The sequence below is a fragment of the Osmerus eperlanus genome, chromosome 25 (genome assembly GCF_963692335.1).
Source record: "Osmerus eperlanus chromosome 25, fOsmEpe2.1, whole genome shotgun sequence".
NCBI lineage: Eukaryota > Metazoa > Chordata > Actinopteri > Osmeriformes > Osmeridae > Osmerus > Osmerus eperlanus.
This window is the reverse complement of record NC_085042.1, coordinates 3,829,347-3,857,003: the sequence shown is the minus strand read 5'-3', so window position 1 is coordinate 3,857,003 and position 27,657 is coordinate 3,829,347. Positions and strand designations below refer to the sequence as shown.

General features: G+C 41.5%; 3 protein-coding genes across 5 annotated transcripts in view; 2 read left to right on the top strand and 1 right to left on the bottom strand.

The window, feature by feature from the left end:
- Nucleotides 1–112: 112 nt before the first annotated feature.
- Nucleotides 113–13,410, bottom strand: tmem8b (transmembrane protein 8B). Of its 2 annotated transcripts, XM_062451185.1 has the most exons (13): nt 13,220–13,410; nt 11,261–11,450; nt 8,806–9,013; nt 8,389–8,522; nt 7,410–7,681; nt 6,578–6,957; nt 5,560–5,656; nt 3,733–3,856; nt 3,378–3,520; nt 2,472–2,650; nt 2,109–2,255; nt 1,402–1,518; nt 113–1,079 (listed from the first exon to the last, which is right to left on the bottom strand). In XM_062451185.1, the coding sequence occupies exons 1-13, from the start codon at nt 13,302–13,304 to the stop codon at nt 744–746; spliced, it is 2,412 nt and encodes an 803-aa protein (XP_062307169.1). In that variant the 5' UTR covers nt 13,305–13,410; the 3' UTR covers nt 113–743. The 2 variants fall into 2 exon arrangements, with proteins under 2 accessions (XP_062307169.1, XP_062307170.1); XM_062451186.1 differs by lacking the exons at nt 11,261–11,450; nt 13,220–13,410 and adding an exon at nt 9,494–9,872.
- Nucleotides 13,411–14,015: 605 nt separating this feature from the next.
- mccc2 (methylcrotonyl-CoA carboxylase subunit 2) lies at nt 14,016–22,130 on the top strand. 2 transcript variants are annotated; one of them, XM_062451197.1, is made up of 17 exons: nt 14,018–14,247; nt 15,412–15,478; nt 15,973–16,057; nt 16,374–16,475; nt 16,789–16,916; nt 17,087–17,199; nt 17,407–17,520; nt 17,844–17,908; nt 18,252–18,351; nt 18,534–18,629; nt 19,015–19,087; nt 19,200–19,276; nt 19,673–19,739; nt 19,904–20,060; nt 20,683–20,797; nt 21,448–21,533; nt 21,713–22,130. In XM_062451197.1, exons 1-17 carry the CDS (start codon nt 14,110–14,112, stop codon nt 21,828–21,830), a joined length of 1,701 nt encoding a protein of 566 aa, XP_062307181.1. In that variant the 5' UTR covers nt 14,018–14,109; the 3' UTR covers nt 21,831–22,130. The 2 variants fall into 2 exon arrangements, 1 of the variants encoding a protein (XP_062307181.1); XR_009928500.1 differs by lacking the exon at nt 21,713–22,130 and having other exon boundaries at nt 14,016–14,247; nt 19,904–20,104; nt 21,448–21,472.
- A 1,827-nt stretch (nt 22,131–23,957) lies between these two features.
- The window catches only part of LOC134012322 (uncharacterized), a 35,032-nt gene continuing 31,332 nt past the window's right edge, over nt 23,958–27,657 (top strand). The window contains exons 1-5 of the mRNA XM_062452115.1: nt 23,958–24,075; nt 24,945–25,138; nt 25,262–25,381; nt 27,058–27,112; nt 27,221–27,428. Coding sequence (XP_062308099.1) covers nt 25,050–25,138; nt 25,262–25,381; nt 27,058–27,112; nt 27,221–27,428 — 472 coding nt within the window. The 5' untranslated portion in view covers nt 23,958–24,075; nt 24,945–25,049. The remainder of the gene's footprint in view (nt 24,076–24,944; nt 25,139–25,261; nt 25,382–27,057; nt 27,113–27,220; nt 27,429–27,657) is intronic.

Here is a 27,657-nt window from a genome sequence, read left to right as displayed (position 1 = left end):
CTAATACACTGACCTACGTGTCACTGAGGAATGCTTATGTCCAATTAATTACCAGTGTGGCTTAGAAGCCTTAATTTCAAATGGCAACATAATACAATAATTACAAACAGAAAATGGGAAAAACTTTTTTATTAAAAACATATTCAGTGTTTCAGTATTGGGACAGTTCCTGACTGAAACAAACATTTAATATTAGGTTTTTGAAATTCCTTGGAATAATGTTTGTATTTTGTTACAGTCCAGCCCTGTAAAAGTCAACACATTCCTTCAAATGCAATAGTTTGCATCAAATATTAACAAGGATTAACATTACATTTTGACATTGTGATGCTGATTCAGCTTTATACTGTACATGTATTTATAAAATGTACATAAAAAAACATTTTTGGTGTGAATGAAAGTTTACCTTTTTACATTTTCAGTTATTTTGGTAAAAAGACAGACCACCCATTTCATAACTAATATTACCAGTTTTACAGTCACCGTCAGGTAGCAGCAAGTGTTTAGGCTAAGATCAGTAAAAAAAACAAAAAAACATTCTCAATCAAATGTGAGTGACATTGAATTCATTAGAATAACTTTCATATCAATAGAATAATTAATACAATATGATAATACTAGTGATTATAATAACATAAAACTGTGTACTCAAGTATATGCATATTCAAGGTCCCTGGCTTTTTTCCATGTTAAAAATACCAAATGATACAAGGCAATAGAAAAAGTGTCAAGGATCTGAGCTATCAGCTGGTGCAGATGCTGTTGATGGAGATGATGTTTGGGTCGACCAGCCCCATTTCCTCATGCTCGTTCACGCAGAGTTGATAGCCACAGCTCCTCCGATGCTTCAAGGGGGTCACCTTGGTTTCGGCCTTGGCAGGAGGGGGCAACAGGAAGCCGACACTACCTGCGATCAGCATGTGCCAGATGCTGTGTATGTAGAAGTAGTTCTCCTGGGTCTCCACGAAGGCGTACAGGGCCACGGCGGAGGTGGCGATCAGAGCTCCTGGGAGGAGGAAAAACACCCAGCGCTTCCAGGTCGGAGGGTAGCAGCGACGCCGTCGGACGGTGCGCACAGTCTGAGAGACAGACACAGGAAACAGCCCACATAACAAACGGGTGAGGCATGAACCTACCTTACAAATAACAATAACAACATGCTGTTGTATAGATATTATACTTGCAATACATTGTTTGCATTTTGCACTCTGCCTAATTCTGAGGTTTAAATAGAAATACACGGGGATACAAGCTTTCATTCAAATGTATCAATCTTAAAAATACAAATACATTTATTGCAGAAGTGAATTTAATAACGGTGTACGTTAAAGGCCAAGCAAGGTAACACCCTGCAAAGAGATGACATTCGTTATGGATTTCCTCACGGGTATCAGTGCTTACCCAGGCTACAGCCATAATCCCCAGGGCAAACAGGCTGGGCCCGAGCAGGTTCCATAGGCCGTGACGGTCCAGCTGCAGGGCCATGGACAGAGACATCGCCCCCAGCAGGTACAACACCTGGGGACAATAGGAGCAGCAGAAACATGGTTACCCAAGACGAGGGTTCGTGGACATGCAGGCCTGGTCTTTACCAGGGTATCAAATTAGCAGAGTATTTGATCTTTGAACAGAAATGTGATGAACTGTAAATCAAATATAAAAGGGATTGTATCCAAACAGCGCTGTATGCGTTTGTGTGTGTGTGTGTGTGTGTGTGGAGGGGGGGGGGGGGGGAGATGGCAGGATCTACACAGCCAGATCTCTACAACATGTTTAGATCTTGATGCTCTATGGTCACAACAACACCAGTTAAATACCGAGACATGAAAACCAGGTAAATTACCCGACCTTCCATTCTGTATCAGGAAAGAAAATGTAGACCTTCAAGTGGAAAGAATTTGAGCTACCAAAGTGGATTTGACCTCAATCTCAGTGGGAAGGCAGTACAATTTAAAATCTAAGCGAAGGACAGGAATGCGCTCGTTACAGTAAAACGGATTTCAATCGTACAGGCTATCATACTCAGGCCTTCAACCGAAAGGCAAAGATGAAGCGCCTGATCACATGCGAATACATAGAGATGAAAAGCCTGTTAGCAATGAAAGCACCTGCTTGATGATGGACTTGAGCCTTGCCATGGCGATGACAGTGACCCACACGGACATGAGGGAGCCCAGGAAGTCACAGAACTGCAGCACGTCGTACTCCATGATACAGAAGACCACGATGCCCGGCTGGTCGCACGCATGGTAGAACTGCACCGCAGAGGACACACAAGGAACATGAGATGACACTGAAGTGCATTAAACACATCAAATGCTGTCATGGCGTTGACGGGCAGATTTACTGATTCAAATCTCCCTTCTGAGATTTGGAGACAACGCCATCCGTGTTTCCTGTTCACGGCCCGACCCAGAACCCCCGAGGAAGAACCACAGTGTTTGATATCCACATCTGCGGTTTTTACTCACAGTGGAGAAGAACATGGTGAAAATGTACACAGCTGCCTCGAGCAGGTAGTGGCTCCGTATGGCTATAGCCACAGGTGGTACGAACATCAAGTTGCTGAGGCACAACAACAGGGTGGAGAGGAGCTGGAATCCATAGGAGTACGCCCCGGAGTTGTCTGTGCACCCCCAGCCAGCCCAGCCTAACAGTGGAAGACACGTTCCAAACAGTCAACATGGATACTGTGAACACAGAACCACAACCAACACCGCACCGATATACGGTGGCGTGTGCGTTCTACAAAGTTGGGAACATTTATAATTCTTCTGTGACCATTGCAAGGATTTGCCAAGAGCAATGTTTATTGTTATTTTAGCTGTGTACTTGAAATAATAGTGTGCAGGCATTCAGCTTCATTTGAAGGTTTAATCTCTTGTTACATGGTGGCAAATGTTTTTGAGAGATTTGAACATACATTAAAACCTAGTTTGCTAGACACAGTTAAATACTCCACCGCTGATTTATACCCAGTGACAATGGCAAACTATTGTTGACACTCACTGTGGGAGATTCAAAGCAGTAGGCATGTTGACTTCCTACTTTCGTGATGAATTCCATTTCTTTTATTTACATTTAGTCATTTAGCAGACGCTCTTATCCAGAGCGACTTACAGTAAGTACAGGGACATTCTCCCCGAGGCAAGTAGGGTGAAGTGCCTTGCCCAAGGACACAACGTCATTTGGCACAGCCGGGAATCGAACTGGCAACCTTCAGAGCCCGCTTTCCTAACCGCTCACCCACCTAACTCCCATTTCTTAATGTATCAACATGTTCATTTTCCTCAGTCATGTTCATTCCGTCTCTCAAGGATATTTGTCGGCACAATGTTAACAAAAGCAAAACGTATTTCGAAAAACGCTTTAGTCACCTGCTTTACATTCACACGCAGCATAAAGGTAGTTGTTGGTGCGCAGCAGCTTGCACTGCCCATACATCCCACAGTCATTGATGCACGGCGTCAGATAAGAGCGCAGGTACACCTCGGCTGTCACGTTGGAACACGGCTCAAACCTGAAAAACAGTTACACGTCACACGCCAGACATGGGTAATGAGACGTGGGCGAAATAAGTTTATAAAAAAAAAAAAACAACAATCATGATATCTATGTCCGATGAGTAGAAACTCTGGACCGATCAATCATTGATTGTCGGGTCTAAAGAGAGCACTTTTTTTCACACGTTTTTACAGAAATGCTTGTGTGAGTTGAGAACCAGTCACTCACCCATGTTTAGTGGCACAGAGAGAACGCAGACTGAGGTACCAGGTGCCTGTTTGTGGGTACGGAATCCTGAGCTTGGTGATGTTGGAAGTGGTGTTCACCGTGAGAAGAAACCCAGAATCTGATTCTGTTGGGGTGGAGGTGGTTGGGGTTGAGACAAGGTTAAATACGATGCATCAAAGGTGCCTATTGTCTATTCATCTGGAAACAAAAATCATGTCGCTCGGGGTTTCAGAAGATGAAAACGTATTTCTAAATCGAAGAAGATGAGATGTGATGACATTTCTTGAGTCACGGATCGTGTTTTTCTTTTAAGCAGTTATGAACTATGGACCTATTCGAATTTCTTCTTTGAGAATTCCGTAGAACAGGTGATAATGTGCAGTAATATCAGTGTCATCCAGTGACCTGTCAATGTTTTGACAACAAACACTTCACTCCTCCAGTCCCCTCAGGGGCCATGTTGAACACAAACTGTGGAAGCAGCTGATGAAACATCAGTGAGGTCAAAATGGACCTGGGGAGAAAAATATTGTGCAAATATCCTCCAGCCAAACCCCATGGGAACTCTGTGTGGAGGGAGCCCAGACACCTCATAAACTGGTGCAGTTCTCTCACATAACCAGTAACCAGTCTGTTACTAGACCTACAGAGGTGGAGACTACCAAAGGCAATCACATTTACATTAAGCGAATGACACTGACAGAGATATTACTGTTTATTATCACTGGTTCTACCGAATTCTGAAGTAAAACATTCTAATAGGGCCAAAGTCCAGAACTGCTTCCGAAAAAACAGTGACTCAGGACATGCACAGAAGCCTCTACAACGCCCGTATCAAGAGAACGCCCAACGTCCAAGTTTTACATATGTAAAACTTGGAAATGGACTTAATAATTTCAGAACGGCCCAATTAGGATAAAGCACTGCTCTGCTAAGATCGCCACTCAGGGTGCATTAGTTAGGCACTCAAATGACTCACACAAGCAGCGATGATCAGAGCATGCAGCAATGCCATTTTCAGAGATAGCTTTTGGAAGGCCTATGACTAAGTGGCTCAAAAGTGGATTTGCCACGCCTCTACATCCCTTGTGGGACCTTGGCCCAAACCTGTTGTGTAACCATCTGGTGCCCACCAGAAACCCAAGTGGAAACTGCTGAGGCGAACACCTTAATGGCTGCTGCTTCACAGGCATGTCCCGGTAGAGCAGAGGAAACACTCTCACACTGACAGCACTTCAACATCCTCTGAGGTGCACAAATGCATGCCATTCACTTGAATCAAGTTTGGAAGTCGAAGAGGCTATAGTGCCAGAAATGGTTATTCCTACAGGAACAGACCGCCCTGGTACTAACAGAGCCCTCTCTCTCGAGGCAAGCCCTCTATTGGCTTTACACGCGATGCCACTTCACTGGTTGGCTCCGGGTTCGCCAGAAGCCAAGTGCCAGATAGGAACGGCAAGTTATCCTACTAATGAGACATAGTGGTGGTGCCATTCTATGGGTTGTCAACCCTTTGAGAAGAGCTTTGAGCTCCTAACAGGTGCTTCAGGCTGACGCCTTCCCTTCTGTCATTGAATGGGGGCACCTTTATTACTCATTTGTTGAGAGCATACATTCAAGATTCCTCTGGCTGCATTACCTAGACACGTGACTTCCCCACTACCTAAGCAAAGTCATTTGTATTAACTGTGTCAGAAGACAGAACCATGAAAAACATGTCTTCCTTTTTTCACAACTTTCAAGTGGCTCATAACCAGACTGTTTTTATAGGAACATACCTGGGGCAGGTTACCCACCCACACATTGTGAATCACAACCTCTACTTACCAGATTCACATTGCGGGGAGGTATCGTCGTTTTGGGACATTGGCATTCTGTGATTCAGGCACCCAAATATGGTTGTATTCTCTCCTTTCAGTGAAGACTGGGGGAACAATAAGTGCACACAAACATGTCATGAATAAGATATGAGATCCTTAGGATAGAAAGTGTAGTTGAGCTGGGGAGTCAAGCTTAATATCAGCGCTTCACAGTCTGTCATGTATTAAACGGGGCACTCAAATGCAACAGTCGCTTGTTTTACTTGTTGTAACTCATCGTATTGCCTCTGCTTCCCTCCAAGACTCAGTCCAGCAGTTCTGGCGTGTGAAGTTAGCGAGTAAATGAGGAGGACAAGAACATTTCTCTAGAGTAGCCGTTTGTGGGCACAGACTGCACTCGTGCAGCCTACATCTCCACAACAACCCTCAACTCATGGTGCAAAAAAATAAAATAAATCAACATCAAGCTTGTGGTCTTCACAGCTTGCTGACTGCATTGAACGACCCTACCCTCACCAACGAGAGCATGGAGGGGTTTGGAGGGATAGAGGCAGGAACGTCTAGTCCCTCAGGTGTGTACCGGAATTCAGCAAGCTGAAATTAAATGCCATTTCTCACGGTGAACAGAAAACCCTCAGGACCCAGTACTATCAATATAAAACCTTTCAAAAGCACAGACTCCCTGGAAAAGGCCATCAAACAGTCCCCAAAAAGTTCCCTCCGTCTGCAAGACCAGACGGAGAGCCAGCACAGTGGCATGTATTCCAGGAGCATAAGGTAAGGTCTGCAGACCATCCCTGAGTTAGCCCTGCCAAAAACGGAGCACAGCCGCAAAAACGCAGTCGGATGCGGTCCTCTGCGAGGTTCAATGCAGTCGACGTCAACAAAGAGATTGTTACGACTTGTCTTCAGGCACGATTTGTAACACGAAAGGGTTCCAATTGAACGAAACTGGTAGCAACCATACTAAACTCTCAACATATTAACAACCCTTTAAACAAAGCTTTATTTTAGATCAGACTTACCGTATTAAGTTTCAGCTCCATATTTAGGACTCCTCCACTATCCAGGACGGGCAGAAGGTTGATGGCGAAAACAGCAGTCCGGTCTGGAGGGATGGAAATGTTGGGCCCGAAGAAGACGTAGAAGTGGACAGAAAAGGTGTCCAGCTCGTTACGAAGTGTGGGGCGGATGGGCCAGCACTTATGGGTGTCCGGAGTGTGGGCCATGTAGGAGATGTTGCCACCAGGAGTATTTATGAGGGTCGCAGTGTTTGAGAAACTGGGCAGGTGGGAGGCAGGGAGAGTTTCAGACAGGGAGAAGCCCATAGCCGTGCCAAAGGACTGGGGCATGTTAAGAGACGAGGCGCTTGGAGAGTCCTTGGAGACACTGGGCTTGGAGCAATCTGGTACGGCACATAAGACATATACTACATGTGAGAGAAAATACACAGGAGATGGCAATAGGCCGGGATCATGATCAGGGTGATCATACATGTAACACTGTTGACTTCAAAGCAGGGCTTTGATAGTAAGTCATGACTGACTTTTAACCAGGAACAGCTGATGTGTGATACCTCAGGGGTGATTGGAAGTGGTGTTTATTGCTCACCCAGGCCAACACCATATGGTGAGGATTCCTTTACAAAGGCAAATGGATAAGATCCAATTTATGGTATGCTTTAGTAATCCTATTCTTCAGAGAGCCAAAGTTGTAAGTGGAGTTGATTCAATGGTAGAATGATAACCACTACAAGCCTGTAGTCCTACCAAGTTATATCATAAACAAGGATACATTTCCCTCACGTTTCAAAACTACCACAGGCATCTGAACCAAATGTCCTCAGGAGTCACTCACCTGTTACTTGCACTCCTATGCGGAAGAAGATGCTCGAGTTAGTGAAAAATCTCTCGACCAGGATGTAGTACCACTGCTCCCAGACAGCCAGTGGTGTGTGTAGCTCACAGACGCTCTCCTCCCTGCAGTCCATGGAAGTGGAGTCGTGCACTGGGGGGGCCCGAGCCCTTAGCTTCACAACCACTGGACAACCCCCATTGCTGCTCTTACTGCTGGTGCTGCAGTTGACAAGCTGCACCTTCACTTTAGAGATGTAACTGGGGATGAAGACTCTGCCGGATGAGAAAGAGAGAAAGATATTAAGTGTAGAGGAAGAATTGCTGTTGTTTCATAACACCATGTGTGTTAGTTTATTTTAGAAAATGTATGCCAACATTAAGGATGATACAGCTTTTTAATTGTATACATGTACTGTCACATATTACACAATGTAAATGATTAAACAGGCCCCAACATTTCCAATTACTTTTGATATTGATTGAATTGATCTCCAGGTCTACTGCATAAACAAAATGTACAATATATTGTGTAAAAGAGAAAGTTGCAGCTTTCTATGGTGAAGAAATTGTGAATGTTTAAATCAAGATGGACGAAAACATTTGCGCAATTCTACACAAAGCTGTGGTCTTCAACTGTGGTTCTCAGGGCCCACTGTCCTGTATGTTCTAGATGCTTCCGTGCTTCAACACACCAGATTCAAATGAATGGTCGTTATCAGGCTTCTGCAGAGCTTGATAACAACCCATTCATTTGAATCAAGTGTGTTAGAGCAAGGAAACATAACAAACTGGACAGTGGGCCCTGAGGACCAGGGTTGAAGAGCACTGGCATAAATAACTAGTTATGTTATACAAAATGGTCACGCTGTGATTTTTAGATGGTGTCCCTGGTGTCTTATGTTTTCTGGTTGGTTCTGTGACATTTGTAATGTTGCACCTTCCTGAGATTGACTCCAAACCCTGGTTTCTGGCATACTCACTTGTAAATCACAGATCTGTTGTGTATGGGGATCATCTGCTCAATGAAATAACCAGGGTACAGCACTGACAACCCAATGATCCTTTGAACAATGAGCTGCGGCTGGAACAGGTACTGACATTCTTCATATAGACCCTAAAAACAGAGGATATGGGTTAAGGTTAAGACACAGAGGGAAGGTACTGGTTCTAGATTTAACCGGATTTTCTGTTAATGGAAGATGGAGGATGTGTGTTGTTTTGAAATGTCACACATGACGCGGTATGAAGAGCCCAAAATACCCATCAGGATGTGTCTGGATCTTTAGTGCTTAAGCACGTCATTAAGGCACGGCAGCATGCAATTGGAGGTTCTCACGTTAGGTTCTGTGTTCTCCCCCCCCAGAACAAGGGTGTCCACACAACAAAATGGGACCCACCTTGACCGAGATCTTCCCCTCGTCCTTGGGTAAATGGGCTGCCAGGAACCAGTCCCCAGGGAGGGGACTGGTAACATTAAACACCCCCGTGGTACGGTTGGGAAGAATCCACGTCAGAGTGACCGCAGAAGAGCCAGGCACCACGGTATCGAGGGGGAAGCGTGTGTGAAGAGGGTTGATCACTGGAGGCGCCCCGGATCTGATGTATCTATCGAGCAGAAAACACAAGGATGAAACACTCCGTACGCAAACCTATCTCGCGTGCAGTGACAAACTGGACACGGACAGAAAAAAAACGGGCCTAAATATTTCATTCGATGGATGGACATGGGATAATATGGGGAACGTAGTTCGGGAAAAGCTAGTTATTTTGATCATGAAAGACAGCAGTGAGATCTTATTGTATGTGGGTGCCACAAGCATGAATTCTCTTTTTCACTTGACTTTCAGCTTGTCGTACATGGATTTGAGGAATACGAATGAGGGGAATCAGAGATGGGTCATTAGAGTCCCACCCCCATGCTGCAAGACAGCAGGCAACCCTGCAGAGAGCCAGCTGAAATATGGAGTATATTACATACACAACATACATCTCATCAGTGAACACTTCACACGCAAAGATAGATAGTTTTGCATTTGATACACTAGTTTCACAGTATAGGAAATACATCGTGGGTACAGTACATACCTGAGGTACTAGACGTTCCTGCCTCTATCCCTCCAAACTCCATCTGAGGTCTTTTAACCTGTCTTTGCATTTCTCAGGTGTTCTTGAGACCCCAGATGCAGTGACAGCCATTGTTAAATCATCGCATGCGGGGGATGTAGACTTGAGTGTCTCCATGAAATCTTCCATCTCAGCCGTTTTAATTTAGGTTTTTAAATTTAGACTGTGCAGAGACTTAATCTCTGCACAGTCACTCCTTTTCACACAACCCCATTTTATACCACAACTGATTGGTTAGAGGCACCAGCCACTTACTCAATTACGCAATTATTTCCCCCACATGGAGGAGCCAGTCTCACCCACTTCTGGACTAATTGCGTAAAATACCAAATTCTTGTCATTTGCGAGTTAGACAAATGTGTTAGAGTAAACTATACACCAATGCCTTAGCTGGCACACCGGAGCATTAGACCCCAGCCCGGAGCATTAGCTAAGACCCAGAAGCCTTTGCAGTTCTTTGTTCATGGCCAGTTTTACCCTGATTGGGAAAAGCCAAGTAAATATGATAAAAACCCTTGCAAAAGCCCAACACAAAATGTTTAAATTGATTGATCGTGTGAAAATGTAAAGAATTAAAAATGAATAGTGATGGAGTTGTTTTAAAAGTATAAATTGAGTTGAATAGTTTTTTTTAGAGAGATCTTTGGATTGTGACAAATGTGGGAGGGGCTAAAGGAAATATATAGGAGAGGCTAATTAGCTGTAGGCATCCATCAGACAGGTCCTGGTTTTCAAGTCTGCAGGTGTAATGTGCTTGACCTTTTACTGCAATAAAATGGGAACGAGAAACAGTCAAACCGAGCTTAGGTTAGGCACTTCACTTTCTAAGAGCAATTAAATACTTATCTAAGCTGAACAGATAGCCTTTGTAGTGTACTCACTTATGTGTTATTGTCATGAATATGAATTGTCATTCAGTATCAGTATCTGTATCAAAACGACAATAATTGAATCATTAATCGTAACATTTACAGTAAGACTATAAGTAACTGATAATACAAACTAGTTTATTTAACATAATTGCATTATGTGTAATGCAATTATACATATTACTTAACAATTCACCCTCTTATTACAATTACACAACTAAGGTAAATAACTATATCAACGATCGATCACACTAATTTGAAAGGTGGGCAGTTCTTTGAATCTATTGAAGCAGATTGCACATACGAGACAGTTCAGTATTAATACACATGGAATTTATTGAAGAATAAATAACAAAATCGAAGAAAGAAAAAATGAATAAACGAATAATGATGAACTAATAATGGAATAAACAAAATAATAGCAAATGCAATGGATTGAATGGTAGAATGATAACCAGTCAATTTATGGAATGTTAGCCGGTGAGGTAAAAAGTAGATTTATCCACTACTAGAAAGAGATTGGTTAGGATAAATAGTCTCCTCAGAATATCCTGGTATGTTGACAGAATTATATGTGCTACTGTGAACTTAAGACACAGCTATGAGATAGTGGGAAACAATCTATGATCTAGCAACAATATTCTAATAATTGATTGAAACAAACTAGAGCACTTGTTGAGGAGAAACCAGGTTGAGGCCACCAGAAGTTCCGTGGAAGCCGCAAGGCGAGGCTGAAGGTCGATCCAGAGGATGTGGAGAAACCTTGTGAGTATTCTGGGCTCGAAGCAGTGATGGCCGAACAGCTTCCTGAAATCACTTTTATTACCCAACATGCATTTGAAAAGCTCGCATCACTTACACAGTTACATTGCGATCAGGGCAGGAGTCTCCAAACGTTCCTCCTTGTTCCTTAAACGTGATGAGATTCCAGACAGCCATCACAGTATCATCAGGCACATTGAAGTGAAACAACTCAACGCTCGTGAAGGACTTGAAAGCGTTGAGTTTACGAGGCGTTCGGGTGAAATAATCTGTCACAAAAAGGCAATCTAGGAAACAAAAAACGAGAAGAAAGTCGGTTGAATGAAAGTCATTTTTGAAATCCAGTGAATGTCAAACGTCTATTCAAAAAGGACATGGACTTATCTTGCTTAGGCTATTTAAACACCCAGCTGTCAAAACGTAATTCTCACATTACAAATGTAACTGGCAAAATGGGCATGAATTTGCACACAGAGCACTAACTAGTTGGAAATGCCTTTCTTCATTAGAAAGACAATGCTTCATGTCACTGCAGAACAATGCATGTAATTGGTTATATTTCCCACAGGCAATGAGGTACTGGGTAACATTGCTGTCAAGTTAGAAAGGAGGAAAAGGAGGTGTAGCGAATACAGGAACATGGTTGAGGACTGGTTTGCACGGAACCACCTGCAGCTTAAAATGGCAGGCCTGGAGGTAGCGGTAGGTTTCAGGAAAAGGAGTTCCCCACCAACCCTCTGAACAGTTCATCCAGTGAGCTGATTGGTTGGTTGAAATTATTCAAGTCATGCAGATAGGCCTACTTGCGGGTGTACTTAGAAATCAGGCTAAAATGGACTGTAAACGGGCCACATGCAAGAAGGCCCAAAGCAGCCTTCTTCAGCGGATGTGTGGTCAACTTGAAACTGTTTGGACTGGGAGAGGGACATTATGGACAGATGTTGCTGCTGTTGCAAAGTTACAGTCTCCATCAGTTCCCTGTCCATGTAGTCTGTTTCTGCACTCCCTCTCCACCTCATCCTCAGCCATTCAAGTTTTAGATTTTCCACTCACTTTAATTCATTACTGTTCAAACATCTATTTGGAAAAATATACTTCAGTAAACTCTATAAACATATATTTTACAATATGTTGTTGGTGTGGTATTTGAACTTAATAGTAATTGAGCTAAACACCCATTGTCTGTTCCTGAATGTATAAAATTATGTTCGCTTGGAAGATCAAGATGGTAATTGGCATCCAAAATACCAGGCTTCAAATATGATAAATAGGATATGAATGGTACATGATAAGGCAAGTTGGATTAAGTCTACAAAGCATTGAGCCTGGGCACTCAAGGAATGTATTTCACTATGAATCAATGGATCAAAAGTTCCAGTGCAATCCTTTCTGTTGAGCTATACTGTTTTGTTGGTGGAAACCTGACCCTATGTAAACAAGCTAATTTGACTACAAATCCAAAACCACACAAATGTAATGTCTAGACTAAAAAATAGTGTTATGGAACTAAATGACAGCCAATACATTGGCTACTTCTAGTATGTATAGAAATCAAAACATTATGTTAATCTTAAAAAATGTCTTGCGGATGTCATATATTCACTCCATTCATGAACAAAATCTGTTTTTTGTATTTTGCTCTTTTGTCTGAGATAATGGATGCTACACTGATGTTCGTGTGGTGTAGGTTAATTTCAGTTTCATCCGGCAGGAATCTCATTTGAATTAAATGTATGATGGTGTAACTATTCTATGACAGCAGTAATAATGACAACAAGATGATAATAATGATGTTTGACTTGTATCACGGCATTGGTAAAATATGTCACTGTCACAACATTTTAGATTTCAAACTCGTTTCAATACACGAAGACGACTGCTATTTCAATTATTTTAAAATATTAAATTCAACAATCACGTTACGATTAACGTTAAGATTAACCATAATCACACTGACAAGTTTGTCTATTATCTTTGTGTGTTTCAGGACCGCGATAAAGGCAGTTCCTCTGCGCAAAGGTTTGATCGGAATCTATAGCACCATTAAATGACTCACCTCCAAAAGAGCTGATATAGGTGTTAACAAGGAGCAGGAGATGCGGATAAAATAATCCAAATGAACTGAAGGCGTGGTTCCACATTTTAACTAAATATTTTTTAGGTATGGAGAGTAGAGGTTATACCGCTATTTTAGATTATGGAATATGCCCTCACAAAAACAGCTGTTTTCACATGACGTAATTTAGCTTGCAAATCTCCGGTAGACCCGCCTCTCTTTGCTGCGATTTGACATTTAGAGAATTTCGACTGTTTCCATTGGAGTAGCAGTCAAGTCAGTAAAGTGGAACAATAAACCTAAGCATGCCCCCGACGTTTTAGAGGCGTTCAATTGATAAGAAACTACACTACCGTTTATAATAAATATAAAAAATATTTTTATATTTATTTTAAAACTGTAAACTGCATAATAGGAGGGTTTAATAATCCTCTAATAACCCTAACGCTAACCCTGGTCTAGCCTATCTTCTAGTTTACAGTGTTAGAATGTGAGGTGTCAGTTTCTGGGATGTGGAATAGATGCCCAAGATATTAAAATGTAGCCTATTGGTTTGTGGTTTTCTATAAATTCTCCATGAAGTTTACCCTGCATAATGAAACCTACGCACCTGCATATAGCCTTAATGGGAGTTGATGGGGTGGAGTTCTGTTTAGACAGACACTTAGTGTTTATACATTTCAGAACATCTTGACATTGGCTAAGGACATGAAAGGATAGGTTTTGGGACAGCGAAAGTGAAGCAGAGCCTGTCCAAGTCTGTTTTGTGCCGATGGGTGGCAGCAGTGTATTGACCGCACCAAGTCTTCCGGAAAGCAATAGAAGAAGAAAAAAGCATAACATTTAGAGGGCAAGTTTTAGTTTAACGCAAGAAAAGCAAACTAAAGACAATGCTGTGGCAGACTTTTAGGCCAGGAATATCTCTGCTTTGTCGCAGAAGTCCATATTTATGTGCATCAAGACTGTACCATGGTGAAGTTGTCGCAACAGTCGGTTCTCAACCTGACTCGCAATCCCTGGAGTATCAGGTTGGTATTGTAGCGATATTTCAATGTAGTTAGCTAGCTAGCTAGATTGCAGATACAACATTGAAGATAACCTAACGGTGTTAGCTAGCTAATCATTTTCGACACGAGACGTTTGAAAAGGACTCGAATCAAAGATATTGTAGGCTACTGTACGTGGCCTGTTGTTTATGTCTGAAACACACCAACCTGAATTGGTTCAGAAAATGACAAACAAATATTGGTTTTGAGTAGCTTGTCTGGAAAAGTGCTAAAATCCCAGGAGACATGTAGAAAAAAAGACTGATGTGGACATCATGGACAGTCTTACTATGATAGATAATAAACATAGTTTTACATTTTTAACACTTGTTTTGCCACTTCATATGGCTTTCATTGTAAAATAATCAGGTACCTTCTGTGCCTGGATCCTGAGATTGTGTCTAGGATAAACAGACAGACCGAAATATTGTAAAACTATGCACTTCTGATCATTCATCTTCTGATGACGCTTGATCTTTCGCTGATTATGAACTATTTGACCGTCGCTATAAAGCGTCTGCTAAATGAAAATGAAATGTAAAATATGCCCTTATTTGTTTTGGCTCAAGTATTTGAGTATTAATTGGCATTTACCACCTGAAGATAAAATGGGTTTTGTTACCAGATATAATGAATAGCCTATAGCTAGATATTTATGCATTCATAAATATCTAGTCATTCATATGTATTATTTTCTATTCATATTTATTATCATTTTTAAAATTCATACTATAATGCTATAAGGAGAAAATAGACAGTCAACATGACTGATTTGTGTACCTCCAGTTTATTCCCTGGTGCCAGATTTCACAAAGTTCTCTGTGAACGGTGTACAGTTCAACAAGCCCTTTGTAGGAGCCATTAGGCCTGTGTATTTGTCTGTTTATAATTTGTAGCATATATCAAGTTTGCCACAGAGTGGCAGTGTAGTTTACTGTCGTTGGTGAAATCCAACTATATGGTCACAGGCAACAGGGCTAATCACACATGATGGGTGACTGTGTAATTGTGTTTAAGAACAGTTCATTGGTTTGTATTATAGTCACTTCTAAGAGGATATCACTATAATAATAATAATTGAATAGATTATAGAAAATAAATTTTCCTTATGACATGCCATAATGTTTATTTCTTGTATTTTTCCAGGAAAACTATGAGAGAATGAAAGCCCTGGTTGAAGAGTTGAAGGACCGATCAGAGAGAGTGAAGTTAGGTGAGTCATGTTAAAGACGTAATAGCATTTTAAATGTACCCAAGTACCCTACAGACCATGACCTCGCCACTTTTTCTTCCACGTGCAATAACTTTCAAATCACATTTGGTATTTATTCGGAATTTCCTCCTGGTCTGAATGAAGTTCAAGTTTATCTCACAACCGCCATGTGGCACATGTGAGTATGTAATAGAAGCAGCTAGATACAGAACAGGACTGGAGAGCATGTTATTGAACAGGATTGACCGAAATAAGATTACCGTTCACACGGTAAATGGAACGAGAAAGAGCTTAATGATGCGTTGAGAAATGCATTAAGGGTATTCATCTTTTCCTTCAAACTGCTCAATAACTCTACAACTACATGACAACACTTTCAATATTGTGTCCATCTGGTCACCATCACAAGCACTACCCAAAACGATTACTAGTGTCATTCTATGCAACCAGTTAAAATGTCTTTTAAGTGGATTCGTCCTTTTTCTTACTCGCAGGTGGAGGGGAGAAGTCCAGAAATTTGCACACGTCTCGGGGGAAGCTCTTGCCACGAGAACGCATCGATGGACTACTAGATCCAGGGTGACTTTACTTTTACCTTCACAGCGTCCTTTGGTACATGTAAAACATGCTCAATGCTGAACACGATCAACAGCTCATCTGATATTTTGAAGTCAGGTGGCTGAGTGGTTAGGGAAGCGGGCTAGTAATCTGAAGGTTGCCAGTTTGACTCCCGGCCGTGCAAAATGACGTTGTGTCCTTGGGCAAGGCACTTCACCCTACTTGCCTCGGGGGTAATGTCCCTGTACTTACTGTAAGTCGCTCTGGATAAGAGCGTCTGCTAAATGACTAAATGTAAATTTCTTATATATGTATTGCTTTTTTGTTGTTGTTGCAGATCCCCATTCTTGGAATTCTCCCAGTTTGCTGGGTACCAGTTGTACGGGAAGGAAGAGGTCCCAGCTGGAGGAATAATCACAGGAATTGGCCGTGTTTCTGGGTGAGTCTAAACGTCCCAAAATAATACAAATGCATAAACAATTATAACAAAAGAAGTATTCCTACGTAAACAATCAAGATGTTAATAAAAAATTAATTCAAGACGATAATCTAGAAATTCAACGATTTCTATAAACTATACAAAAGAAAAACATTATTAAAAGCTATTTTAAGGTGTTCCAATGTTGGGTTGGACCACCTAACGCTGAAGTGATAATGGGAATAGTCATATTTGAATGCTAGTGTGATCTTGAACATTTGTCAATATATCTGAATGCATTCGTAGCACATTTAAACATCTGTTTTCAATCAAGGGTTGAGTGTGTCATTGTAGCTAATGATGCCACAGTCAAAGGGGGAACGTATTACCCAGTAACGGTGAAGAAACACCTTCGCGCACAAGAAATAGCCCAGCAAAATCACCTCCCATGCATATACTTAGGTGAGTACAATTACTTGGGTTTCTCAGGTTTTGTGAGATTTGAGCTTTTGAGAAGATATACAGTAGATTCTCATGAAATTCTAAACATTATATACCCTTTATTTCTTCCCTTCAAAGTGGTTACCACAGTGAACTTTTATCTTTTAACTTGACTAACCTTAACCCTGTAGTGGACTCTGGAGGGGCCAACCTACCCAGACAGGCAGATGTCTTCCCAGATAAAGAACACTTTGGACGCATTTTCTACAACCAGGCACGACTTTCTGCAGAAGGAATATCTCAAGTAAGACTATAATTGCAAATTCCAATGCTAAGAATTGCCACAAGCCCTCTTTACACAGTTAGTTTCAAGGCGTAATGGAGGAATGAACCCGTTACTTTCAGGATTCTAGCCATTTATTTCATTAAACCCTTGTGTGTGTGTGTGTATGATTCAGCTGTGTGATGTGGCTGTGACTTATGGGAGGTAATATGGCCCCTGTTTGTCCAGATTGCAGTTGTCATGGGCTCCTGTACAGCCGGAGGTGCCTATGTTCCGGCCATGGCAGATGAGAGCATCATTGTGCGGAAGCAAGGTACCATTTTTCTGGGAGGACCTCCTTTGGTGAGAAACTTGTTGAGTCATTATATTAATATGAGATTTATATTGATCTCTTCAACTTACCAACCTATTGTTCAGGGGTTCTGCACAATGCAAGTCAAGTGTGATATTGATTTTATAATTCATAATACCTTCAACGATATACTGATGCTAGACATGTTTCCATATGATTCAGTCATTCATTCATTATTTATTCATTAACATATTCTATAAAACATTTGACGATGTTTGAAAAACTGTTAGAGTCCACCATAATAACAGTTGATGAACAGATGTTTAGAAAAAATCAACCAAAAGTTAAAGAGGTTGAACTTTGACTTGAAAAGGTTAAAGCGGCGACCGGGGAAGAGGTGTCAGCTGAAGACCTTGGAGGGGCAGATCTCCATTGCAGGTATAAGATTAAAATCTTTAGTCAAAGTTGGCATGTTTGGACCTTAATGACAATCTGGGCATTAATAGAAACACTAGTGCTAGTGCCGTGATGCAGCCAGTGATTAAGATGTTGGTTAGTTGATAACCCTAGTTGATGATAGTAGTGCCTGTCGTGGCTCTCGCTCTCTGTAGCGTCCCATGATCACCACAGCAAGTGGCAATATGTTCACAAAAACACCCCAGCTTGTAAAGTTGCGATAAGGTCCTTAGGAACCTGCTAGCTGACTAGCATGGTCTTGCTTTCCTTAAGAGTATATATTTTCAGTTATATTTTAAATGTGTATTTATTTTTTGTTCCCCAGAAAGTCTGGTGTAACAGACTACTATGCTCTCGATGATAGCCATGCACTCCATTTGGCAAGGAAGGCTGTTAAAAATATAAACTACCAAAAGAAACTCGAGGTAAATGAAATGCAAAGTGAAGTAGGTCTTCGGTTCCACTGAATGGCCACCTTGAAACAAACACATTGTGGTTAAGAAGTTAGTGTGCTGTAAGAGTACTTCTAATATGGTTTGGATAGTAATCAGCTGCCGCGTATACAGTTTCTTTTCTGATCTTTTATGTCTTGCAAATATTTGGACAGGTTTCTACGGTTGCTCCAGAGTTGCCCCTTTACCCAGCAGATGAATTGTATGGCATTGTCGGAGCAAACTTGAAGCGTAATTTTGATGTCAGAGAGGTAGGATTTATTTAATTTATTAACTAACTTTGCAGGTTTGGATTTGATTACATTCAAATCGAAATAACATAACAACCTGATTGAGGAATCCCGTACAGTGTGTCTACAGTACCACAGTTTTTTTTTCACACCTATACATCAGCTTTTTTACACCGGTACAAAGAAATGTTACTAGCGTGACAATACTATTGACATATATATAGTTGTCAATCGACGAAATAGGCAGACAGTTGAGCAAACATTTGTACTTTTAACGATAACTCCAAAACCTCAATTTTTGTGTTAAAATCCTATGTTGAACCCCTGCAAGACTAAACACATGAATCCAGGTCTTGATTGCAACGATTCTTTGCAAAAACGCAATTTTTGGTCCATTTAATTACAGGTCATATCCAGAATAGTTGATGGAAGCAAATTTGACGAGTTCAAGGCCCTGTATGGAGACACACTTGTCACAGGTGTGTAAACAAAATGTATTTGACCATTTCTTTACATGCAGTTATCTCTGCATTCTCCTTGAGCCTGTGTTATGGTGTCCAAGCAATGTAAGTATTTATTTTTTTGTTTAAGGGTTTGCAAGAATATTCGGTTACCCTGTTGGAATCATTGGCAACAACGGAGTCCTGTTCTCAGAATCTGCCAAGAAAGTATGCATATATTATCTTTATTGTATTGGTATTAGTGTAAACTGGCATGAAGCTGTCATATCTGCCCCTGCCTATTATAGTGTGCTGGACAACAAGCCTGATAAAATTACATGTTTTATGCAATAGCAGGAAACTAAGTGTGCGCACCCAGCAGCCTTGGACCCTGAGTACTTAGTTCTGATGTGTACTATATTTCCACCCTCATATTAATCACTATGAGGCTTGTTAAAACACTCTAGATTGTCAGGCATACTCATTAGGCAAAGGTTATTCTGATGCTAATTAAGTGTTTAGGCGGTTTACAATCCCTTCTTATTAAAATCTCATATCCCATTGTGGCATTGATCAAAAGTATGAAATACTGTAATTTAAAAAAATCAATCAATTGTTTTCCAGGGAACACATTTCATAGAATTATGCTGTCAAAGGAACATTCCCCTGCTTTTTCTCCAAAATATAACTGGTAAGTATATCATTAATACTCAATAGAGGATCTCACTGTTATAATTACTAGCAACCTTCTAAACAGTCAGTTACCTGAGATGGAGGTAAGTATCGCTAAGTGCTTGATCCATGCACAGATAAAATAGATTACATTATTTCCCTATCCCCCTCTGTACATATAAGGCTTCATGGTCGGGAGGGAATATGAAGCAGGGGGAATTGCCAAAGACGGAGCCAAGATGGTGACTGCAGTTGCCTGTGCCAATGTTCCCAAAATTACCGTCATCATTGGAGGCTCGTACGGCGCGGGCAACTATGGCATGTGTGGAAGAGCCTACAGGTAGCAGACTGGTGAACATGAGAGATGTGTGGAAGAGCCTACAGGTAGCAGACTGGTGAAAATTAGAGAGAGATATTTGGGTGTGCGGGGTTTGGTATATTGATGACAATATGACATCAAGATTCCATAAATGTGCAATATATTCACTTCAGATTTTGTGTTTCAAGTATAACTTTACTACAAAGCAGCGGCGTGTTCAGCTTTACCATATTTACTAGTAGATTTTGAATCTAGGTTTAAAAAGTTGCCAGTAAAATGTATATTATTTGTGCATATAAAATGATGTGCAGACAAATCTGGCGCAACATTTGTATTTATGTGTGCGTGCAATGTATTCTTACTTAAATCTAGCGCAATCTGTTCTTCCATGTCATTTATTTGCCGTTTTGTTTGTGTTCTTTGTACAATAGTGTTAGTAAAACGGGCCAATGACTTGTTGACTTGTGCAACTTGTTGAAAATACACACACAATCAATTTTATCAACCCGTGATAGCCTTGGTGGTACTAACTCCCAAAATGATCAGATGGAACCATGAGTGGATTGTGATTTCCTTCATCTGTCATCATTGAACGGGGTTGTATTTGTCCTGATGTTTCTCTTTGTTTGGTGTCCTTTCCCAGCCCAAGATTCCTGTACATGTGGCCTAACTCCCGGATCTCTGTGATGGGTGGAGAGCAGGCTGCCACAGTCCTCGCCACCATCACTAAGGATCAGAGAACAAGAGAAGGCAAAGAGGTGAAGTATTTCTGTCACTGTGGTGTTTGGGATTAAGTACCCCCCCAAAATCAACCCAGGAGTTAAAAGCTATTTAGGTTAGTTAACAACAGACCTGTGACATTTTGTAGACCTACAAATGTTTTGCAAACTTTTCCTTTTACATACAGGCTTCTGGTGATTACCCCTTTGTTTCGTTGTTACAGCAGGGCACCAATACGTCAATCATTTTGCATACATGCAGGAAGCTAGCTATATCTCAGATCCCCAAGTTATTATGCTAACTATCTTGCTGTTGAAATGTAAGAGGATGTATACTAACATTTGTAATCAATAAAAACATTTCATTGAAGATACAGTAGTTTCAAAGGGATGACTGATTTCTAGATCAGTTGTCATTTCACGGACTGTGTCGTCAATCCACAACAATTTACCAGTCACAGAGTCTTTTAAAAACTTCAGATTGATTTAGTGTTGATGGAGTGTAATTTGACCCATTTGAACAATCAAGCGGCTCAAAACTCAGTTGAGCCCCAGCACAGATGTGACATGTTGCATTCTGTCCTGGACACAATTACACAGCAAACACTCAAGGCTTATTTACCTACTTAGTTGAACTTTTACTGACCAAGAGGAGCTATTCTAATTTTTTGAAATGGATCTACTATCAGTTTACAGCAGAGCAAGAAGCAGCCATGAAAGAGCCAATCGTGAGGCGATTTGAAGAGGAGGGTAGTCCATACTTCTCCAGTGCCAGGTAAGAGTTTTACATGGGGAAATAATGTTCTAGCAGTTGCTAGAACATTGGTGTTGTACTGGAACACAAAAGGGGAAATTGTCACACAAACAGTGTAGCAACATTGTTGACAAAGTTCTATATTAAAGAGAGCCATTTTTATGATGAATAAAACATGATTTCTTTTTTTTCTAATCCAGGCTGTGGGATGATGGGATTATTGACCCTGCGGACACACGGATGGTTCTGGGATTGAGCCTTAGTGCTGCACTGAACGCACCAGTGCAGAGGACTCGATTTGGAGTGTTCAGGATGTAATAATCCAGCTAAATACAGAATCAAATGGCATATTTCATTTATGCTAATTTAGGATTGTACATAAATAATATGTACTGTGTATAAATAACTTAGCTTTCAATAACTTGAAAAAAAAAAAAAAAAAAATCAGTAATTCGAATTTTGGGAAGTTGATTTATTCAAATATTTTGTTTGCTAAATGTTTTTGAATGTTTAATACCGTTTCTTTTTCATTGACTTTTTAAACTAATGACTGTACTCAGCGTGAATATGTTCTCAAAATACAGTTCAATAAATAATGTTACAGGTTAATGCAACCAACATTGTAGCCTAAATTCAGTTTGTTTACTCTTTTGATATGCTGGCATAATTACTTGGATCACTTGCAGTAGCGAGGGTATTCTTGAGTCTCTGATCGTTTTTTTTCACCTGGATTATATGTATGTGGTCCTTGGAGTTTGGATTTCCCTTGAACAGATCTTATGGAGACCCTGTAGCAGGTTGGTCCATTGGTACTGGCAACAGTCAAACAAGAAATCCAGCCATGGTCTCATTTCTACTAGCGGCACAGACCAAAAGCCACTAGCCATGTTAATCACAGAGAACCATTTGTGTTCAGGCTTCAATGACTGGGAAATTGTTCACCTCCTCATAGAGAGACAGTCAGTATCTCTGATTGAGGTGGGGAGATGATTCCACCATTGGAGGGCCAGACAGGAGAAGTGCTTGGGTTGGGAGCAGGCGCTCTTGAGAGGTGGGACCACCAGACGGTTGTCAGAAGAAAACCGTAGGTGGCGGGTGGGGGTGTAAGGCTGGAGGAGAGACTGGATGTAGTCACGTGCAGTTCCATTCACCGCTCGGAAGGTCAGTACCAGGGTCTTGAATCTGATGCGGGCCGTGATGGGTAGCCAGTGGAGGGAGATGAAGAGCGGGGTAACATGGGAGCGTCTGGGTAGGTTGAAGACCAGACGGGCTGCTGCGTTCTGAATCCTCTGGAGAGGGCGGGTTGCGCATGCTGGGAGACTGGCGAGAAGCGAGTTGCAGTGGTCCAGGCGGAGATGTCTGTGAGGCAGGCCTCGATTCTAGCTGAGATCCCCGGTGACCCAGTCTGACCCAGTCCCACCTGCTGACCCAGTCACACCTGCTGACACACCTATGTACTTCAGTTTAGATGAAAGCATCTGCTGAATGGATCAAATGTCTAATGTGATGTAGAAATGTTAATGCCCCATGTGTTACTGGACTGTTCCCCTGGTGCAGATGGAGAGAGGGATGGAGAGGGAGACAGTGAGACTGAGGTGAGTGTCTCTCAGAGCAGCCAGGGAAGCAGGTCTGGGGAGGACTCTAAGGGAGGGCTGGACCCTGAGCTGGCCACAGTCACGCCCACCACACCAGGCAGTGCAGCCTCAACTGAATGTGTTCAACAACAACCTGATATTGCTGTGGAGGTGGTCGCCATGCTAATGTTATCCACACTAAATGGTAAATGGACTGCATTTATATAGGGCCTTTTCTACCGTAGCGGCACTTAAAGGGCTTTACAATTGTTGCCTCTCATTCACCCATTCATACTCACACTCACACATACCGACGGCAGCGAGCTACCATGCAAGGTGCTGGCCTGCCCATCGGGAGCAACTTGGGGTTCAGAGTTTTGCTCAAGGATACTTCGGCACATGACCTAGGAGGAGTCGGGGATCGAACCACCAACATGGTGATTAACAGACAACCCTCTTTACCGCCTGAGCCACAGCCGCCCCCAATACTAATCTATATCTGAAGCTTAACACTGAATCATTCATTTAGGACTAACATAATAATATTATACAAATCATTTAGCCTGTCACAGACAAACCATAACCCCATGATATTGATAATCATACTGAATTGCATCATACATAAAAAATAGATTGATGTAACTGTAGATTCTTAGCCATTTGTTGTTGAGTTATTCAAATCAATTATATAAAATAATCAAACATAATCGATTATTTAATTTCTAATTTCTGTTTTTTCACCTGTGTGTTTGTCTCAGTTCCTGCTCTGAGAATCAACTTTAAGCTCCTCCTCCTATTTCTCATGGTGTATATACACAGGAATGTTCCTCATTCTGTTTCATATTGGTCCATATATGGAGGTGTGTGGGGCCTGACATGAGAGACATGGGGTGGGGCACAGGTAAAAGTCTAAATATTTTAAACAGGATCCATTTTGTGACTACAAGAATTGGTAAAGCAGATTCTCAAACTGAAAAGCAGACTTTAAAGTAAGTGATTTTACAATATTCCTTCACAGTATCATTGTGCACATACATGAACAGAGAATGTGATGTTCCAGAGTTACTTCATCTTAGTAACTAACCAGATTTTTCTAAGAGGAAGTGAAACAGCCTTTTGCTCAAGTCTGATGGCCGACATTTACGTAATACGAAATTAAAACAAATCCAACTACGATCTAACAAGATAAAAAAAAAAAAATGGTTTCACTTAATCAACCAGCCATGCTGTTGTTGGTCATTTATCAAGTCTTTCAAAATCCTATATTTACAATGACATTGCTGTAATCTTGTAAACTCTATAAACATAGATAATCATACCTCCACACAGATACACGTCATAGGTTACTGATCCATCAAGGTTTTCTAAGAGGAAGTGAGGTAGTGCTCAGTACAGCTGATGGTGCAGTATGATGGAGTGGAGCTTGTTGTAAGAGGAAGTGAGGTAGTGCTCAGTACAGCTGATGGTGCAGTATGATGGAGTGGAGTTTGTTGTAAGAGGAAGTGAGGTAGTGCTCAGTACATCTGATGGTGCAGTATGATGGAGTGGAGTTTGTTGTAAGAGGAAGTGAGGTAGTCCTCAGTACAGCTGATGGTGCAGTATGATGGAGTGGAGCTTGTTGTCTTCTCTTATGTCAGTATGAGATACATGACAGATACTGAAGATACTGTTCGTTACATTGGTGTGTTGTCAATGTTTATTAATTATCAGTTGTTGTTCTGTATGTGTTTTAATTGAGTTGTTTACATCATAGAGGGGTGTTAGGAATCAGGGTAAAAAGTAAGTTATCCTATCCTTCTTCTCTTGAGGTAGCAGTTTAATAAGGTTGGATTCTAACTTCTAACTTGTTTGTTTACAGGTCTACAGGTCTGGCTTCAAAATACTTCTACTAATCAGACCCTGAAGAGGAACGTTCTGTATTTTAGAGAGTGGAGGGAGAGAGGGGGGTGGTACTGCCTCTAAAATGAGTCCCCCTAGGGAGAGAGAGGAGGGGGTTCCTGCCTCTAAAATGAGTCTCTCTGGGGAACATGACATGGACACCAAAGCTAAGAGGTAAGATAAGAATCCATAACTGTTCATGACTGTTCTCCATCTCAGAGCTCAGCAGTGATATTATGACATCATCATTTGTCAGAATAAATGAGAGACTGAAGGTCTGTCTCTGTTGTGTTGAAGCCCAATCCAGCAGGAGAGACCAGCCTCACCTGTACCCAGCTGTGTGTCCATGAAGAGTGACAAGTCCATGGATCCACCTCCCTTCTTCAGTGATGGAGGAGGACCTTCTAATGAGGAAGGGTATGTACTGACCTCTACTGGTTTTTAATGTTAAGGTGATCAATATTTGGAAGTCTAATGTAATCACTAGATTCAGGATCATCATGTGACGTTTCTACTGAACGAAGGTTAGAACTCATAGCCTGTCTGATGTTCCGACCATGTGGTAGAATTACACAGTGACAGCTAGCTGTTATTTAACATGATGTCATTAACATGTGTAAGTGCTGTACCATAAGTCTTCTTTTTAGTTAGCAATGGTTTAACCACTAGACCACCATCAGGCACATCAAGCCCTTTGACCTCCTGGTTGTGTTTGATCAGTGAGAGACAGGACCACAACCTACCAGTCCACTGTGCTGCTTTAATGTTGGACTGACATTAACAGACACACAATCACAACACAACCACAACAAACTGGCAAAAAAGACCACACAACACTGCAACTTCCCCAGACCAAATACAATAATGCATGGCTACCATTTGGTCATTCTATATCTTTGCAGAACAATATCTCAAAGCTGCTCTCTTTAATTCAGTAGAGACTTGAGGGACCTCCAGGATGAGCCTGTGAGTGTGTTAGGTGGTTACAACTTCTCAATATTAAAATACTTGACATACAGTATAATGTCAATACTGAGTTTTTGTATAATAGCTTAACATAAAATAAAAGATAGATCAGTGACTGTTTGACAAACATAACCTTCCTCTCCCTACACACACATACACAGATGTATGGTCCTCCTAGTCATAACTTCCATGCACACACACACACACACACACACACACACACACACACACACACACACACACACACACACACACACACACACACACACACACACACACACACACACACACACACACACACACACACACACACACACACACACACACACACACACACACACACACACACAGCATAACAGTCAGAGTCAAAGCCCTGCAGGTACCAGGCCTGGTATGAGCACAGCCCGGGCGGGGCTCAGCCCACTTAGACTGCTTGAGACCAGAAGGTCTTAAACTCCTGGGTGGAGGAGTGCTGCAGTGTCTAAAGCAGGCTGCTAGCAAACATGCAGCCCTGTGTGAGGTGGACCCTGATGTCATTCTTCAGTGTCTGGTTGAAACACACTGTGGTGGAAATTCTGAGAATCAGTCGTAATAAAATGGTATATGTCTCTCCATACATATTTATTAACAAACAAACAATTGAACACAGAAACAACCATCTTTAACACACAAACATTAGACAAAACACATAACAATCTGCAGATCGGCTCAAACACGGAGAGGGTCTAAAGTCATCACCTGTCTCCTGCATTTCATTCATCAGACAATAACACTAAACCATCTGGCCATGAAACATACGATCAGAGTCCATGTGCATCTAAAAGCACCTAAATACCTCAACAGATTCTGATGCCCAACACATCTTCAGCTGCAAAATTTAAAGGAGTGACATTTAATTTGTCAAACGTATGGTTTAAGGAAATTATTGATCACTCAGACAGCTAGTAAACAGGAAACCCCCTCATGGAAAGGAATGAATCAGCGCCATCTAGTGGTATAGAAGATAGTTTACTCTGTATCACTCTTAAACAGAGTGTCTGTGTGTATGCAGGAATGGAGACAGTTCAGTATTTTAGTCTTAGATATTTAGCCCATGTGGTTCATGTGTTGTCATCTCTTGTCCACAGAGATCAACAGAAGTCAGACCAGAGTCACCATGACGACTTGTCTTCTATATTCACAGTGAGTTTTGTGTTCATTTAAAGTACAAACAAGACAATCATTTTAATCCGATTGTACTACTGTGTATAGAGTTCCTGGTTCCTCTGATATCTTCCCTCCCTGTTTCAGGTGCTTGAGGAGACTGTCATCAGGTTTGTGAAGGAAGAGCTGAAGAGGATGAAGAGGATTCTGAGTCTGAGTCAGAGGGAGGACCAGGAAGTGGTGGACCCTGAATATCAGAAGCAGGAGAGCAGTGCCAGAGAGGGAGCTCTGAAGATCACACTGCACATCCTGAGGAACATGAACCACAAGGAGCTGGCTGACACTCTGGAGGAAAGTAAGAGACTCCTCATTTAGTCTTAGTTGACCGACTGATGGTTTATGATGAAATATAGGTTAAGAGAATCAGAGTAATTTTCAACTGGCAAAGTGCAAGGATGGAAAATCAATGTTTATGTATAAGCCATCAATGTCTGCCATCATATTTAGAATAGGAAAAACTATTCTGAACAGTTAAGTAACTTTCTCTTGCAAACTAAAGCCCTGTTAAGAATAACATCTGTGTT

Coding starts and splice junctions, on each gene's coding strand:
- mccc2 (XM_062451197.1), top strand. CDS start 14,110: ATGCTGTGGCAGACTTTTAGGCCAGGAATATCTCTGCTTTGTCGCAGA. Junction 14,248..15,411: donor CGCAATCCCTGGAGTATCAG/GTTGGTATTGTA, acceptor GTATTTTTCCAG/GAAAACTATGAGAGAATGAA. Junction 19,088..19,199: donor TGGAGACACACTTGTCACAG/GTGTGTAAACAA, acceptor TTTTTGTTTAAG/GGTTTGCAAGAATATTCGGT.
- tmem8b (XM_062451185.1), bottom strand. CDS start 13,304: ATGTGGAACCACGCCTTCAGTTCATTTGGATTATTTTATCCGCATCTC. Junction 8,523..8,805: donor AGGGGAAGATCTCGGTCAAG/GTGGGTCCCATT, acceptor CTCTGTTTTTAG/GGTCTATATGAAGAATGTCA. Junction 2,256..2,471: donor TCACCATGTTCTTCTCCACT/GTGAGTAAAAAC, acceptor TCTGCGGTGCAG/TTCTACCATGCGTGCGACCA.